At 48.2% G+C, this 17,519-nt stretch overlaps 2 protein-coding genes across 2 annotated transcripts in view; both read right to left on the reverse strand.

Annotated features, from left to right (window-relative positions):
• Positions 1 to 2,501: 2,501 nt before the first annotated feature.
• On the reverse strand, positions 2,502 to 6,109 carry kcnk3b (potassium channel, subfamily K, member 3b). The gene is made up of 2 exons (XM_029712656.1): positions 5,739 to 6,109; positions 2,502 to 3,768 (listed from the first exon to the last, which is right to left on the reverse strand). Exons 1-2 carry the CDS (start codon positions 6,022 to 6,024, stop codon positions 2,837 to 2,839), a joined length of 1,218 nt encoding a protein of 405 aa, XP_029568516.1. The 5' UTR covers positions 6,025 to 6,109; the 3' UTR covers positions 2,502 to 2,836.
• Positions 6,110 to 9,570: 3,461 nt separating this feature from the next.
• Positions 9,571 to 17,519, reverse strand: part of LOC115161835 (ezrin) — a 38,511-nt gene continuing 30,562 nt past the window's right edge. Inside the window, exons 10-14 of the mRNA XM_029712642.1 lie at positions 17,351 to 17,481; positions 15,259 to 15,419; positions 10,854 to 10,946; positions 10,328 to 10,576; positions 9,571 to 9,753 (exon numbers count right to left, since the gene is read on the reverse strand). Coding sequence (XP_029568502.1) covers positions 9,589 to 9,753; positions 10,328 to 10,576; positions 10,854 to 10,946; positions 15,259 to 15,419; positions 17,351 to 17,481 — 799 coding nt within the window. The 3' untranslated portion in view covers positions 9,571 to 9,588. The remainder of the gene's footprint in view (positions 9,754 to 10,327; positions 10,577 to 10,853; positions 10,947 to 15,258; positions 15,420 to 17,350; positions 17,482 to 17,519) is intronic.

Consider the following 17,519-nt stretch of genomic DNA (forward strand, 5'->3'; position numbering starts at 1 on the left):
TGAAGAGGACTGCAGTGATTTTACCTAAACAGCCTGAGATTACAAGATGGCTGGTCTTTAATCATAACAGCACTTCTATCCAGTCTTTACAGTGAGAACAGACACTTCTATCCAGTCTTTACAGTGAGAGCAGACACTTCTATCCAGTCTTTACAGTGAGAGCAGACACTTCTATCCAGTCTTTACAGTGAGAGCAGACACTTCTTCTCCAGTCATTACAGTGAGAGCAGACACTTCTATTAAGTCTTTACAGTGAGAGGAGACACTTCTATCCAGTCTTTACAGTGAGAGCAGACACTTCTATCCAGTCTTTACAGTGAGAGCAGACACTTCTATCCAGTCTTTACAGTGAGAGCAGACACTTCTATCCAGTCTTTACAGTGAGAGCAGACACTTCTATCCAGTCTTTACAGTGAGAGCAGACACTTCTATCCAGTCTTTACAGTGAGAGCAGACATTTTTAGCATGTGTATATGATCTCTGCAGGAACTGAACCGACAACTTTGGTGTGTCTACTACCATGCTCTTGCCAACAGAGCCACACAGGACCATAATCTTGTAAAATATAACAGAATGAGTCCAATGAGTCCAGCACTAAAAGCCAGTGTCAGTTTATGCCAAGCTGAGCATAAGTGCAGGACTCGGCTATTGATCACAGTGTCTATGGAGATGTACTACAGTAGCCTACTGGTGGGACATTCATTAGGGCACACTGTAGCAAAACGTTTTGCATGGGATAACAAGCGTTTCTTATTGTCCCAGTTTCAGGTAGTCTATCCCAGTTTCAGGTAGTCTATCCCAGTTTCAGGTAGTCTATCCCAGTTCAGGTAGTCTATCCCAGTTTCAGGTGGTCTATCCCAGTTCAGGTAGTCTATCCCAGTTCAGGTAGTCTATCCCAGTTTCAGGTAGTCTATCCCAGTTCAGGTAGTCTATCCCAGTTTCAGATAGTCTATTCCAGTTTCAGGTAGTCTATCCCAGTTCAGGTAGTCTATCCCAGTTCAGGTGGTCTATCCCAGTTCAGGTAGTCTATCCCAGTTCAGGTAGTCTATCCCAGTTCAGGTAGTCTATCCCAGTTCAGGTAGTCTATCATGTTCAGGTAGTCTATCATGTTCAGGTAGTCTATCCCAGTTTCAGGTAGTCTATCCCAGTTCAGGTAGTCTATCCCAGTTCAGGTGGTCTATCCCAGTTCAGGTAGTCTATCCCAGTTCAGGTAGTCTATCCCAGTTTCAGGTAGTCTATCCCAGTTCAGGTAGTCTATCCCAGTTCAGGTAGTCTATCCCAGTTTCAGGTAGTCTATCCCAGTTCAGGTGGTCTATCCCAGTTCAGGTAGTCTATCCCAGTTCAGGTAGTCTATCCCAGTTCAGGTAGTCTATCCCAGTTTCAGGTAGTCTATCCCAGTTCAGGTAGTCTATCCCAGTTTCAGATAGTCTATTCCAGTTTCAGGTAGTCTATCCCAGTTCAGGTAGTCTATCCCAGTTCAGGTGGTCTATCCCAGTTCAGGTAGTCTATCCCAGTTCAGGTAGTCTATCCCAGTTCAGGTAGTCTATCATGTTCAGGTAGTCTATCCCAGTTTCAGGTAGTCTATCCCAGTTCAGGTAGTCTATCCCAGTTCAGGTGGTCTATCCCAGTTCAGGTAGTCTATCCCAGTTCAGGTAGTCTATCCCAGTTCAGGTAGTCTATCCCAGTTCAGGTAGTCTATCCCAGTTTCAGGTAGTCTATCCCAGTTTCAGGTAGTCTATCCCAGTTCAGGTAGTCTATCCCAGTTCAGGTAGTCTATCCCAGTTTCAGGTAGTCTATCCCAGTTCAGGTGGTCTATCCCAGTTCAGGTAGTCTATCCCAGTTTCAGGTAGTCTATCCCAGTTTCAGGTAGTCTATCCCAGTTTCAGGTAGTCTATCCCAGTTCAGGTGGTCTATCCCAGTTCAGGTAGTCTATCCCAGTTCAGGTAGTCTATCCCAGTTCAGGTAGTCTATCCCAGTTCAGGTAGTCTATCCCAGTTTCAGGTAGTCTATCCCAGTTCAGGTAGTCTATCCCAGTTTCAGGTAGTCTATCCCAGTTCAGGTAGTCTATCCCAGTTCAGGTAGTCTATCCCAGTTTCAGGTAGTCTATCCCAGTTCAGGTAGTCTATCCCAGTTCAGGTAGTCTATCCCAGTTCAGGTAGTCTATCCCAGTTTCAGGTAGTCTATCCCAGTTTCAGGTAGTCTATCCCAGTTCAGGTAGTCTATCCCAGTTTCAGGTAGTCTATCCCAGTTCAGGTAGTCTATCCCAGTTTCAGGTAGTCTATCCCAGTTCAGGTGGTCTATCCCAGTTCAGGTAGTCTATCCCAGTTCAGGTAGTCTATCCCAGTTCAGGTAGTCTATCCCAGTTTCAGGTAGTCTATCCCAGTTCAGGTAGTCTATCCCAGTTTCAGGTAGTCTATCCCAGTTCAGGTAGTCTATCCCAGTTTCAGGTAGTCTATCCCAGTTCAGGTAGTCTATCCCAGTTTCAGGTAGTCTATCCCAGTTCAGGTAGTCTATCCCAGTTCAGGTAGTCTATCCCAGTTTCAGGTAGTCTATCCCAGTTCAGGTAGTCTATCCCAGTTCAGGTAGTCTATCCCAGTTCAGGCTGATTTCTTCTGTTTGGTGCTTAAAGGAATCTGACCTGCTCACTGAGTCTCGACCAGGGATCTTTAAATCCCAGCCTGGAGGTCCAGAGTAGCGCTGGGTTTTTCTGTTCTACCTGATAATTATTTGCACCCACCTGGTGTCCCAGGTCTAAATGATTCCCTGATTAGAGGGGAATAATTCAAATCAGCAGTGGAACTGGTTTTGATGTCCCCAGATTTTGAATTGGTCTGGTTTAGACCGAGCTGCGTCTCTTGGCGAAGGCCCTGAATGGGGTGAGGAAGTTTAAGCCAGAGGCTATGGAACTGATGCACTGGTGAGGGCTGCATACACACCCTGTATCACCTGGCTCGCAGTAGTGAGAGGACATCATGTCCCAGTGAGGAGAGAGCGTGGTGCAGTTCTCTATGTATTGGTCAGAGAAGCCCAGGTCCCGGTTTATCATCATTGGGATGGATCCCTGGCCCTGCAGATTCTCCCTGCTGCGGTACCACAGACACGAACACACTGTCTGGAAGCCCAGCACTTCGCCGTACACATCCTTCAGGCCTCTCTTGGTGCCGCTGGTAGTAGTGGCAAGGGGAGTGGAGGAGGAAGTGGAGGCCGAGACAGAAACAGCAGACAGACCGCCGTCGGCGTTCTTCTTACCCCTCGTGGAGAGGAGGGCCTTCTGCTCGGCGTCTCGCCGTTCATCCTCGGTGTTCATCATCAGGAACCTCAACACAACCAGGTTGAGGAAGGCTCCGATCACGGTAAGTCCTGTCAAGATGTATACGAAGCAGAAGGCCACGTAGCGCGGGTCGTTCTGCAGGGCGTGGTCCTTCTGAAGCGCCACGTAGTCCCCGAAGCCGATGGTGGTCAGGGTGATGAAGCAGTAGTAGTAAGCGTGGAAGAAGCTCCAGCCCTCGTAGTGGGAGAATGCTGCCGCCCCGACACACAGCGTGGACATGCAAGAGAAGAAGCCGATGGTCACCATGTTGGCCATGGACACCTCGGTGTGGTGCAGGCCCAGACACTGCTTGACCCGGTGGAGAAGGAAGCGGACCAGTGTGTTGATGCGTTCTCCCATGCTCTGGAACATGACAAGGGTCAGGGGTATCCCCAGGAGGGCGTAGAACATACAGAACACCTTCCCTGAATCCGTGCTGGGTGCAGCGTGGCCGTACCCTGGGAGAGGAGAGGAGAGGAGAGGAGAAGAGAGGAGAGGAGAGGAGAGGAGAGGAGAGGAGAGGGTAGGGGAGGAGGAGAGAAGAATATTAGAACATGCAGAACACCTTCCCTGAGTTCGTGCTGGTGGCAGCATGGCCGTACCCTGGGAGAGGAGAAGGGTAGAGGAGAGGAGGGGAGAGGGAGAGAGATCAATGTCTTCATTCTGATTATAGATAGTGGTGGAACACAAAAAGAAATAACGATAGTGGCTTACAGTTGGGTAACGTCATAAATGGCACACTATTCCCTATATAGAGCACTACTATAGACCAGGGCCCTATTCCCTATATAGAACACTACTGTTGACCAGGGCCCTATTCCCTATATAGTGCACTACTGTTGACCAGAGCCCTATTCCCTATATAGAGCACTACTGTAGACCAGGGCCCTATTCCCTATATAGAACACTACTGTTGACCAGAGCCCTATTCCCTATATAGTGCACTACTGTTGACCAGAGCACTATTCCCTATATAGAGCACTACTGTAGACCAGGGCCCTATTCCCTATATAGAGCACTATTGTTGACCAGAGCCCTATTCCCTATATAGAACACTACTGTTGACCAGGGCCCTATTCCCTATATAGTGCACTACTGTTGACCAGGGCCCTATTCCCTATATAGTGCACTATTGTTGACCAGAGCCCTATTCCCTATATAGAACACTACTGTTGACCAGGGCCCTATTCCCTATATAGAACACTACTGTAGACCAGAGCCCTATTCCCTATATAGTGCACTACTGTTGACCAGAGCCCTATTCCCTATATAGTGCACTATTGTTGACCAGAGCCCTATTCCCTATATAGTGCACTATTGTTGACCAGAGCCCTATTCCCTATATAGTGCACTACTGTTGACCAGAGCCCTATTCCCTATGTAGTGTACTACTGTTGACCAGGGCCCTATTCCCTATATAGAGCACTACTGTTGACCAGAGCCCTATTCCCTATATAGGGCACTACTGTTGACCAGAGCCCTATTCCCTATGTAGTGTACTACTGTTGACCAGGGCCCTATTCCCTATATAGAGCACTACTGTTGACCAGAGCCCTATTCCCTATGTAGTGTACTACTGTTGACCAGGGCCCTATTCCCTATATAGTGAACTACTAGTGACCAGAGCCCTATTCCCTATATAGTACACTACTGTAGACCAGAGCCCTATTCCCTATATAGTGCACTACTGTTGACCAGAGCCCTATTCCCTATATAGTGCACTACTGTTAACCAGAGCCCTATTCCCTATATAGTGCACTACTGTTGACCTGGCTCTGGTAGTTGTGTACTATATAGGGAATAGTGTGCCATTTATGACGTTACCCAACTGTAAACCACTATCATTGTGCCTTTTTTGTGTTCCTCCGCTATCTACAATCAGAATGAAGGTACTGCTACCTGCATGAAGAATTCTACACACACACTATAGCTTACCTATTGTAGTTATCACAGTGATAGAACCCAGAGGAGACGTTAGCATAGCTTATCACAGTGATAGAACCCAGAGGTAATGTTAGCATAGCTTATCACAGTGATAGAACCCAGAGGAGACGTTAGCATAGCTTATCACAGTGATAGAACCCAGAGGAGACGTTAGCATAGCTTATCACAGTGATAGAACCCAGAGGAGACGTTAGCATAGCTTATCACAGTGATAGAACCCAGAGGAGACGTTAGCATAGCTTATCACAGTGATAGAACCCAGAGGTAATGTTAGCATAGCTTATCACTGTGATAGAACCCAGAGGAGACGTTAGCATAGCTTATCACAGTGATAGAACCCAGAGGAGACGTTAGCATAGCTTATCACAGTGATAGAACCCAGAGGAGACGTTAGCATAGCTTATCACAGTGATAGAACCCAGAGGAGACGTTAGCATAGCTTATCACTGTGATAGAACCCAGAGGAGACGTTAGCATAGCTTACCTATTGTAGTTATCACAGTGATAGCGAAGTAAAAAGATCCGGCGAATTTCCACTGCACCCCTGCTTTGTGCGGTTTCAGTTGCAACATCACGACTTCGAGCTCGTCAAAGTTCACTTTGGTCAAGTTGTATTTTTGTATTAACTCCCACTTCCTCTCATCCAGTTGTCTCTTTTGGCTTCTCTCCTGTTTAGATTCCAGGGTGTCGAAGACGGCTGCCCCGACCAGCAGGTAGGTAAAGATGCTCATGATGAGAGCAAGGGTACGTACGTTCTGTTTCTTCATCATGACTGGAGAGTTAGTTCCCTTGGAGACAGACTTGCTCTCGTCTTTAACCTCATCCTAACGGATTCTGTGGTTATAGAAAACCCTTCACGATCCTTTTCGGGTACCACTCCCCCCCGGCCGAGTGGGATGTCTGTTCGTTCAGCAGCATCCACAAGGCTCAGTGGGATGTCTTGCCCTATTTGGTCATCTTGTCAGGAGCATATGGATGTAGCTCTGGTCCAGAGTGTTACTATGAGCACATGGATCTAGCTCTGGTCCTGGGTGTTACTAGGAGCATATATATATATGTAGCTCTGGTCCAGGGCGTTACCAGGAGCATATATATGTAGCTCTGGTCCATGGTGTTACTAGGAGCATATGGATCTAGCTCTGGTCCAGGGCGTTACTAGGAGCATATCTATGTCGCTCTGGTCCCGGGTGTTACTAGGGACATCTATATGTAGCTCTGTTCCAGGGTGTTACTAGGAGCATATCTATGTAGCTCTGGTCCAGGGTGTTACTAGCAGCATATATATGTAGCTCTGGTCCAGGGTGTTACTAGGAGCATATGGATCAAGCTCTGGTCCGGGGTGTTACTAGGAGCATATCTATGTAGCTCTGGTCCGGGGTGTTACTAGGAGCATATCTATGTAGCTCTGGTCCAGGGTGTTACTGCACACTAACGCACTGGACCAGAGTTGATGTGGATGTGTGCCTCCATGTGGACAGTAGCTATAACATCAACTCAACAGCACTCTGTCTTTCATCTGAACGGGACCAGATATATTCTCTATATAATCTGTCTTCCCACTGAACAGGACCAGATATATTCCCTATATAATCTGTTTTCCACTGAACAGGACCAAATATATTCTCTATATAATCTGTTTTCTACTGAACGGGACCAGAAATATTCTCTGTATAAATGTGTTTTCCACTAAACAGGACCAGATATATTCTCTATATAATCTGAGCCATTGTTTATTAGAGTCACACTTTACAATGTCTCCCTAGCCAATTTAATATTACATGGTAGTTACACACACAGCAAATAGGCTACTACATGGTCAGTATCCTATAGTTGTTATACCTGTTTGTGGGATGCACAACTGCAAGCATTTTGAAAAGTTTAGGGTCACTTAGAAAAATGTCCTAGTTTTTTTTTTAAAGAAAAGCCATTTTTTTGGGTCCATTAAAATAACATTACATTTATCAGAAATGGCAGCTTCATTAAATAGTACCCGCAAAAACACCAGTCTCAACGTCAACAGTGAAGAGGCGACTCCGGGATGCTGGCCTTCTAGGCAGAGTTCCTCTGTCCAGTGTCTGTGTTCTTTTGCCCATCTTAATCTTTTCTTTTTAATTGGCCAGTCTGAGATATGGCTTTTTCTTTGCAACTCTGCCTAGATGGCCAGCATCCCGGAGTCGCCTCTTCACTGTTGACGTTGAGACTGGTGTTTTGCGGGTGCTATTTAATGAAGCTGCCAGTTGAGGACTTGTGAGGCGTCTGTTTCTCAACAGACACTCTAATGTACTTGTCCTCTTGCTCAGTTGTGCACCGGGGCCTCCCACTCCTCTTTCTCTTCTGGTTAGAGACAGTTTGCGATGTTCTGTGAAGGGAGTAGTACACAGCATTGTACGAGATCTTCAGTTTCTTGGCAATTTCCTGCATGGAATAGCCTTAATTTCTGTGCTTTTATCCATCCAAAGGCTCTGTGTTGAACCTGTGTCTGTTTAAACAGATAATGTTACCACGCTTCATAAGTTGTTAAGCAACCTAACTTGCTATCTCTCGTGTGTCCATGTTATCATTTAACACAAGCAGCCACATCCTTTCCATAACAATTCACTGTTTAGTGCCTGACTGTCCTTGAGCTCAGGTCAAATTAAGTATTGTTGTTCAGTTCATTAATAGACTCTACCTCAATAACAAAACATGTTGTTCAGTTCATTAATAGACTCTACCTCAATAACAAAACATGTCGTCTCGTTCATTAATAGGCTCTACCTCAATAACAAAACATGTCATCCAGTTCATTAATAGGCTCTACCTCAATAACAAAACATGAAGAAATCAAACAAACTTGATTGATGTTTTTTTTTTATTGAACAGTGTGAGGCCAAGATAATGATCGTCTTCCATGACAGGCATAAGATATTATAAACCATCATCAGTACAATCTTTATAGTCAATTGGTTCTCTTCAATATACAGCTGCAACCCAGACAAAATGCTGTTGTTGTTTAATTAAATAAATAATACTACCATCCCCTATTCCCTATGCAGTGATCGGGTTCTGGTGAAAGTAGTGCACTATAAAGGGGGATAGGGTGGGCCCTGGTGAAAGGAGTGCACTATAAGGGGGATAGGGTGGGCCCTGGTGAAAGGAGTGCACTATAAAGGGGGATAGGGTGGGCCCTGGTGAAAGGAGTGCACTATAAGGGGGATAGGGTGGGCCCTGGTGAAAGGAGTGCACTATAAAGGGGGATAGGGTGGGCCCTGGTGAAAGGAGTGCACTATAAGGGGGATAGGGTGGGCCCTGGTGAAAGGAGTGCACTATAAGGGGGATAGGGTGGGCCCTGGTGAAAGGAGTGCACTATAAGGGGGATAGGGTGGGCCCTGGTGAAAGGAGTGCACTATAAGGGGGATAGGGTGGGCCCTGGTGAAAGGAGTGCACTATAAAGGGGATATGGTGCCATCTGGGATACATCCTATATCAAAGGAAGGAGTGACACTCAGCACCCCCTCTGATCAATACAACCTACTGAGTCATTTCTTTACTTAATAAGTCATCGCGTAATCACATATGATTGGTAATCAATATATTTATATCGTGCGTTCAATCGTTCTTATTTTGGTCTGGGAAGACACTGATTACTTAAGAAGCTACCGTAGTTTTCAAAATATAGCAATGTACAGTTTTAAACCTCACACACACACACACACACACACCAATGCATGTTGACAGAATGATTATGATAAGAACTTGCACAACTTGCTCCTTTTCCCCTCCTACCTATATCTATCGGAGAGGCAGAACGCCGTGTCATAAAATGAGGAAACATTCATTTGCTCTTTTTAAGAATTCTTTCTTATCAGAGTTTGGATTTAAAAATAAAATTTAAAAAAAACACTACTTGCTACTTTGTTTTGTGATCAGTTATTTTTTTTTATTTCAACAAAAGAAAAAAAAAGGGCAACACTATCTCTGATCTAAAATGTCATATGTTATCGTTTTTTAGAATGTTATAAACTTTATCTCTCAGTCAGTGTGAGACTGACTTTTCTCAAGGAGATTACTGTTGGAGTTGGAGATATTTAGGTACTGGCTAAACAGTGAGCGGCTTTACTTCTACCAAATCTTCCTATGGACCAACAAGGTACGTTTTCTGGTTTTAATGTTTTCTCCAGGACCATTCTCTCTCTCTCTCTCCATCACTTACTCCATCTCTCTCTCTCTATCTCAGTCTCTCTTTCCATCTCTATCTCTCTCTCTCTCTCTCTCTCTCTCTCTCTCTCTCTATCACTTACTCCATCTCTCTATCTCTCTCTCTCTCTCTCTCTCTCTCTCTCTCTCTTTGTGGTCTACAAGGATTCAAACTCGTCCACTCTCTGCTTGGTGTTGCCCATACGGATCTGCCGCAGGGTCTTGTACTTGTCTCTGCCAGCGCGGACGTTCTCCGTGTGGAGCAGGTCGTTCTGAGTCTTCATGGTTTCGTCTCTGGTCTCGGCCAGGTCAGCACTCAGGGACTGCAGACAGAAAGGGTTAAAGTAACTGCCCAGTAAAAAAAATATCACTTTTAAAAGTTTATATTCTCTTAACTCGTACACAAATAATGACCACAGTCCACAGGGCCCCAGAGACCCCAGTCCACAGGATCCCAGAGACCACAGCCCACAGGATCCCAGAGACCACAGCCCACAGGGCCCCAGAGACCACAGCCCACAGGGCCCCAGAGACCACAACCCACAGGGCCCCAGAGACCACAGCCCACAGGGCCCCAGAGACCACAGCCCACAGGGCCCCAGAGACCATAGCCCACAGGGCCCCAGAGACCACAGGGCCCCAGAGACCACAGGGCCCCAGAGACCACAGGGCCCCAGAGACCACAGCCCACAGCGCCCCAGAGACCACAGGGCCCCAGAGACCACAGGGCCCCAGTGACCACAGCCCACAGGGCCCCAGAGACCACAGGGTCCCAGAGACCACAGCCCACAGGGCCCCAGAGACCACAGGGCCCCAGAGACCACAGCCCACAGGACCCCAGAGCCCACAGGGTCCCAGAGACCACAGCCACAGGGCCCCAGATGGACTGAGACTCACCATTAGTTGTGCCTGAATGCGTTTGTTCTTCTCGGCCTCGGTGACACGCTCCTCCTCCTCCCGATGGTCGTTGATGTCCTGCTGCTGCAACTCAGCGCTGTAGGTGCTGTTCTCCTCGCTTTCCTCCTGGTCGCTGTGGCTGCTGTGGCTGCTGTCGGGTGAGGGAGGGGCCGGGATGGCAGCGGGGGCGGCCATTACCAAGTGAAGCTCCTCCCTAGTCTTCAGAAGATCCTCCTGCACCTCCTTAGCCTGGCAGGAGAGAGAGAGAGAGAGAGAGAGAGAGAGAGAGAGAGAGAGAGAGAGAGAGAGAGAGAGAGAGAGAGAGAGAGAGAGAGAGAGAGAGAGAGAGACAAAAGGTTAAAATCTATCAATAATTCAATCAATCAAATTGATTCATAAAGCCCTTTTTTTGCATCAACAGTGGCTGGCTAGGATCGCTAATGGTTTGTCTTTCACATTCAGTTGATCCCTCAGAGTCGAGGTATTAGTAAGACATGCTGATGGTACCCAAGGGAAGGAGACTCACTCTGCTCTGCCATATTTCGGCCTCTTCCTCCTGGATCCTCTTGGCCTCCTCCAACAGGGCGATCTTAGCTGTGTACTCTGCCAGCTCTGCAGCCTAGTGAGAGAGAGAAAAGGTGTCAGATCTTAGCAGTGTACTCTGCCAGCTCTGCAGCCTAGTGAGAGAGAGAAAAGGTGTCAGATCTTAGCTGTGTACTCCGCCAGCTCTGCAGCCTAGTGAGAGAGAGAAAAGGTGTCAGATCTTAGCTGTGTACTCCGCCAGCTCTGCAGCCTAGTGAGAGAGAGAAAAGGTGTCAGATCTTAGCTGTGTACTCTGCCAGCTCTGCAGCCTAGTGAGAGAGAGAAAAGGTGTCAGATCTTAGCAGTGTACTCTGCCAGCTCTGCAGCCTAGTGAGAGAGAGAAAAGGTGTCAGATCTTAGCCGTGTACTCTGCCAGCTCTGCAGCCTAGTGAGAGAGAGAAAAGGTGTCAGATCTTAGCCGTGTACTCTGCCAGCTCTGCAGCCTAGTGAGAGAGAGAAAAGGTGTCAGATCTTAGCCGTGTACTCTGCCAGCTCTACAGCCTAGTGAGAGAGAGAAAAGGTGTCAGATCTTAGCAGTGTACTCTGCCAGCTCTGCAGCCTAGTGAGAGAGAGAAAAGGTGTTAGATCTTAGCTGTGTACTCTGCCAGCTCTGCAGCCTAGTGAGAGAGAGAAAAGGTGTCAGATCTTAGCCGTGTACTCTGCCAGCTCTGCAGCCTAGTGAGAGAGAGAAAAGGTGTCAGATCTTAGCCGTGTACTCTGCCAGCTCTACAGCCTAGTGAGAGAGAGAAAAGGTGTCAGATCTTAGCAGTGTACTCTGCCAGCTCTGCAGCCTAGTGAGAGAGAGAAAAGGTGTTAGATCTTAGCCGTGTACTCTGCCAGCTCTGCAGCCTAGTGAGAGAGAGAAAAGGTGTCAGATCTTAGCCGTGTACTCTGCCAGCTCTACAGCCTAGTGAGAGAGAGAAAAGGTGTCAGATCTTAGCAGTGTACTCTGCCAGCTCTGCAGCCTAGTGAGAGAGAGAAAAGGTGTTAGATCTTAGCTGTGTACTCTGCCAGCTCTGCAGCCTAGTGAGAGAGAGAAAAGGTGTCAGATCTTAGCCGTGTACTCTGCCAGCTCTGCAGCCTAGTGAGAGAGAGAAAAGGTGTCAGATCTTAGCCGTGTACTCTGCCAGCTCTACAGCCTAGTGAGAGAGAGAAAAGGTGTCAGATCTTAGCAGTGTACTCTGCCAGCTCTGCAGCCTAGTGAGAGAGAGAAAAGGTGTTAGATCTTAGCTGTGTACTCTGCCAGCTCTGCAGCCTAGTGAGAGAGAGAAAAGGTGTCAGATCTTAGCCGTGTACTCTGCCAGCTCTGCAGCCTAGTGAGAGAGAGAAAAGGTGTCAGATCTTAGCCGTGTACTCTGCCAGCTCTACAGCCTAGTGAGAGAGAGAAAAGGTGTCAGATCTTAGCAGTGTACTCTGCCAGCTCTGCAGCCTAGTGAGAGAGAGAAAAGGTGTCAGATCTTAGCCGTGTACTCTGCCAGCTCTGCAGCCTAGTGAGAGAGAGAAAAGGTGTCAGATCTTAGCAGTGTACTCTGCCAGCTCTGCAGCCTAGTGAGAGAGAGAAAAGGTGTCAGATCTTAGCTGTGTACTCTGCCAGCTCTGCAGCCTAGTGAGAGAGAGAAAAGGTGTCAGATCTTAGCCGTGTACTCTGCCAGCTCTACAGCCTAGTGAGAGAGAGAAAAGGTGTCAGATCTTAGCAGTGTACTCTGCCAGCTCTACAGCCTAGTGAGAGAGAGAAAAGGTGTCAGATCTTAGCCGTGTACTCTGCCAGCTCTGCAGCCTAGTGAGAGAGAGAAAAGGTGTCAGATCTTAGCAGTGTACTCTGCCAGCTCTGCAGCCTAGTGAGAGAGAGAAAAGGTGTCAGATCTTAGCCGTGTACTCGGCCAGCTCTGCAGCCTAGTGAGAGAGAGAAAAGGTGTCAGATCTTAGCCGTGTACTCTTTTTTGAAACCTGTCCAACCAAAAACATAGAGACAGAGAAATCCTTTGCCTTCACTATGGTGAATCACTAAAACAATACAGAAATACACTACGGAAAAAGAAGGAACAGCACGTCAGAAATCAGCTCAATATAATTGAAGAATCTATAGACTCTAACCACTTCTGGGGAAATTGGAAACACTAAACAAACAACAACATGAAGTATTATCTATCCAAAACGAAGATGTATGGATAAACCAATTCTCCAATCATTTTGGCTCTATAACAAAGAACAAAGAACAAAAACATATACATGATCAAATACAAAATCTTAGAATCAACTATTAAAGACTACCAGAACACACTGGATTCTCTAATTACCTTGAATGAATTACAGGACAAAATACAAACCCTCCAACCCAAAAAGGCCTGTGGTGTTGATGGTATTCTAAATTAAATTATGAAATATACAGACCACAAATTCCAATTGGCTATACTTAAACTCTTTAACATCATCCTCAGCTGGCATCTTCCCCAATATTTGGAACCAAGGACTGATCACCCCAATCCACAAAAATTGAGACAAATTTAACCCAAATAACTACTGTGGGATATGAGTCAACAGCAACCTTGGGAAAATCCTCTGCATTATCATTAACAGCGGACTCGTACATTTCCTCAGTGAAAACAATGTACTGAGCAAATGTCAAATTGGCTTTTTACCAAATTACCGTACGACAGACCACGTATTCACCCTAAACAAACAAACAAACCAAAACAAAGGTAAAGTCTTCTCATGCTTTGTTGATTTCAAAAACGCTTTAGACTCAATTTGGCATTGAGGGTCTGCTATACATATTGATAGAAAGTGGTGTTGGGGGGGGGTGGAAAACATACGTCATTATAAAATCCATTCTGTCAGCTCTGCAGCCTAGAGAGTCGAAGAAGAAGGCTGAGAACAGGTGGGTCGGGGCAGGGTGACGTCGTTGATGTTTGTATGTGTATTCTCAAGGAACCGGGAATAAATTACTTTGGGAATCGACTCCCAGACCTCATTTTACATAAAGACCAGAACATCAAGCAGTTATACAGAAGTCCTCTTGACTCATCCCAGTGTCCTCACCAGTTGTTCCCGACTCATCCCAGTGTCCTCACCAGCTGTTCCTGACTCATCTCAGTGTCCTCACCAGCTGTTCCTGACTCATCCCAGTGTCCTCACCAGCTGTTCCTGACTCATCCCAGTGTCCTCACCCTGTTCCTGACTCATCCCAGTGTCCTCACCAGCTGTTCCTGACTCATCCCAGTGTCCTCACCAGCTGTTCCTGACTCATCCCAGTGTCCTCACCAGCTGTTCCCGACTCATCCCAGTGTCCTCACCAGCTGTTCCTGACTCATCCCAGTGTCCTCACCAGCTGTTCCCGACTCATCCCAGTGTCCTCACCAGCTGTTCCCGACTCATCCCAGTGTCCTCACCAGCTGTTCCCGACTCATCCCAGTGTCCTCACCAGCTGTTCCCGACTCATCCCAGTGTCCTCACCAGCTGTTCCCGACTCATCCCAGTGTCCTCACCAGCTGTTCCCGACTCATCCCAGTGTCCTCACCAGCTGTTCCCGACTCATCCCAGTGTCCTCACCAGCTGTTCCCGACTCATCCCAGTGTCCTCACCAGCTGTTCCCGACTCATCCCAGTGTCCTCACCAGCTGTTCCCGACTCATCCCAGTGTCCTCACCAGCTGTTCCCGACTCATCCCAGTGTCCTCACCAGCTGTTCCCGACTCATCCCAGTGTCCTCACCAGCTGTTCCCGACTCATCCCAGTGTCCTCACCAGCTGTTTCCGACTCATCCCAGTGTCCTCACCAGCTGTTCCCGACTCATCCCAGTGTCCTCACCAGCTGTTCCCGACTCATCCCAGTGTCCTCACCAGCTGTTCCCGACTCATCCCAGTGTCCTCACCAGCTGTTCCCGACTCATCCCAGTGTCCTCACCAGCTGTTCCCGACTCATCCCAGTGTCCTCACCAGCTGTTCCCGACTCATCCCAGTGTCCTCACCAGCTGTTCCCGACTCATCCCAGTGTCCTCACCAGCTGTTCCCGACTCATCCCAGTGTCCTCACCAGCTGTTCCCGACTCATCCCAGTGTCCTCACCAGCTGTTCCCGACTCATCCCAGTGTCCTCACCAGCTGTTCCCGACTCATCCCAGTGTCCTCACCAGCTGTTCCCGACTCATCCCAGTGTCCTCACCAGCTGTTCCCGACTCATCCCAGTGTCCTCACCAGCTGTTCCCGACTCATCCCAGTGTCCTCACCAGCTGTTCCCGACTCATCCCAGTGTCCTCACCAGCTGTTCCTGACTCATCCCAGTGTCCTCACCAGCTGTTCCTGACTCATCCCAGTGTCCTCACCAGCTGTTCCTGACTCATCCCAGTGTACTCACCAGCTGTTCCTGACTCTCTAGCTGAATCACGGCCTGCCTGGCCAGCTCTTCTTTGGCCAGTAGAGCAGCCTGTCTCTCAGCCTCCAGCCTGCCTGCCTCTTCCTCCACCCTCCTCCTCTCCTCTTCCAGACGGATAGCTCTCTCCAGCTGCTCCTGTAGTTCTGTTACAGACAGACAGACATTATATTCAAATACATATATTTATATATATATATATTTACAAAAATATAAACGCAACATGCAACAATTTCAAAGATTTTACTGAGTTACAGTGAAGGTGGGGTACAGGAGGGTGAAGCTGGGGTACAGGAGGGTGAAGGTGGGGTACAGGAGGGTGAAGGTGGGGTACAGGAGAGTGAAGGTGGGGTACAGGAGGGTGAAGGTGGGGTACAGGAGGGTGAGGTGGGGTACAGGAGGGTGAAGGTGGGGTACAGGAGGGTGAAGATGGGGTACAGGAGGGTGAAGGTGGGGTACATGAGGGTGAAGGTGGGGTACAGGAGGGTGAAGGTGGGGTACAGGAGGGTGAAGGTGGGGTACAGGAGAGTGAAGGTGGGGTACAGGAGGGTGAAGGTGGGGTACAGGAGGGTGAAGGTGGGGTACAGGAGGGTGAAGGTAGGGTACAGGAGGGTGAAGGTGGGGTACATGAGGGTGAAGGTGGGGTACACGAGGGTGAAGGTGGGGTACAGGAGGGTGAAGGTGGGGTACAGGAGGGTGAAGGTAGTGTACAGGAGGGTGAAGGTGGGGTACAGGAGGGTGAAGGTGGGGTACAGGAGGGTGAAGGTGGGGTACTGGAGGGTGAAGGTGGGGTACAGGAGGGTGAAGGTGGGGTACAGGAGGGTGAAGGTGGGGTACAGGAGGGTGAAGGTGGAGGGTGAAGGTGGGGTACAGGAGAGTGAAGGTGGGGTACAGGAGGGTGAAGGTGGGGTACAGGAGGGTGAAGGTGGGGTACAGGAGGGTGAAGGTAGGGTACAGGAGGGTGAAGGTGGGGTACAGGAGGGTGAAGGTGGGGTACTGGAGGGTGAAGGTGGGGTACAGGAGGGTGAAGGTGAGGTACAGGAGGGTGAAGGTGGGGTACAGGAGGGTGAAGGTGGGGTACAGGAGGGTGAAGGTGGGGTACAGGAGGGTGAAGGTGGGGTACTGGAGGGTGAAGGTGGGGTACACGAGGGTGAAGGTGGGGTACAGGAGGGTGAAGGTGGGGTACAGGAGGGTGAAGGTGGGGTACAGGAGGGTGAAGGTGGGTACAGGAGGGTGAAGGTGGGGTACAGGAGGGTGAAGGTGGGGTACAGGAGAGTGAAGGTGGGGTACAGGAGGGTGAAGGTGAGGTACAGGTGGTCTTGTGTGGCTCAATTGGTAAAAGAGTGACACTAGCAACACCAAGGTTGTAGGTTCAATTCCCACTGGGAATATATATAGTGAAAAATATGTATGTATTCACTTTACCCAGTCGAAGTGTAGGCGACTATTAAAAGGTCATCTTGATTATTCCTCTGTAATCAAAGATCTGACTAGATAATACATGGGTTTCAACATCACTCAGCCTGAAAAAGAGCAAGGCTATTGTCTCTAATATATCCCAAAGTGTTCCCTTCTGATTTTATATTTGGCAAAGAAACATGATGGAAACTCCCACTAGTCTATGCCTCCACCAATCCAATGCTTTTAGATTTATGGGGAGATGGGTAGAAACTCCCACTAGTCTATGCCTCCACCAATCCAATGCTTTTATATTATGGGGAGGTAGTGAACGAGCGTACACTTCAGGAGAAAGGAGATACTATTGGGACACAACCCAAGTCTGAAGGGAAGAAAGTCAACATTTCATGGCAGTATCTCTACAGACAATAAAGTCTATGAATGATTAGACAATGAAGGAAGGGAGTCTCTGGCACACCCTGCTTTCCTACGAATGATTAGATTATGACGGAAGGGAGTCTCTGGCACACCCTGCTTTCCTACGAATGATTAGATTATGACGGAAGGGAGTCTCTGGCACACCCTGCTTTCCTATGAATGATTAGATTACGAAGGATGGAAATCTGTCTGGAAATCTGTGGTGCACCCTGCCTTCCTTACCCACATTACATGTCCTTACCTCTCTCTGCCTTCTTGGTTGTCTCCTCAAACTGGTAAAGCCTCAGCATCAAGTCCTGCTTCTCTCTCTCCATCTGATCCTTCTCTTTCTCCATGGCCTCCCGCTTCTTCTTCTCGTTCTCCAGCTTGGCCCTGAAAACAGGAAGAGGGATTGTGACTCTTTCTATTGG

This window comes from Salmo trutta, chromosome 25, assembly GCF_901001165.1.
Source record: "Salmo trutta chromosome 25, fSalTru1.1, whole genome shotgun sequence".
Lineage (NCBI taxonomy): Eukaryota > Metazoa > Chordata > Actinopteri > Salmoniformes > Salmonidae > Salmo > Salmo trutta.

What these genes read in the sequence shown, in the direction of transcription:
- kcnk3b (XM_029712656.1), bottom strand. Translation starts at nt 6,024, where the DNA reads ATGATGAAGAAACAGAACGTACGTACCCTTGCTCTCATCATGAGCATC. An exon ending in CACTGTGATAACTACAATAG is followed by an intron (nt 3,769 to 5,738) that starts GTAAGCTATGCT and finishes CTCCTCTCCCAG; the next exon opens with GGTACGGCCACGCTGCACCC.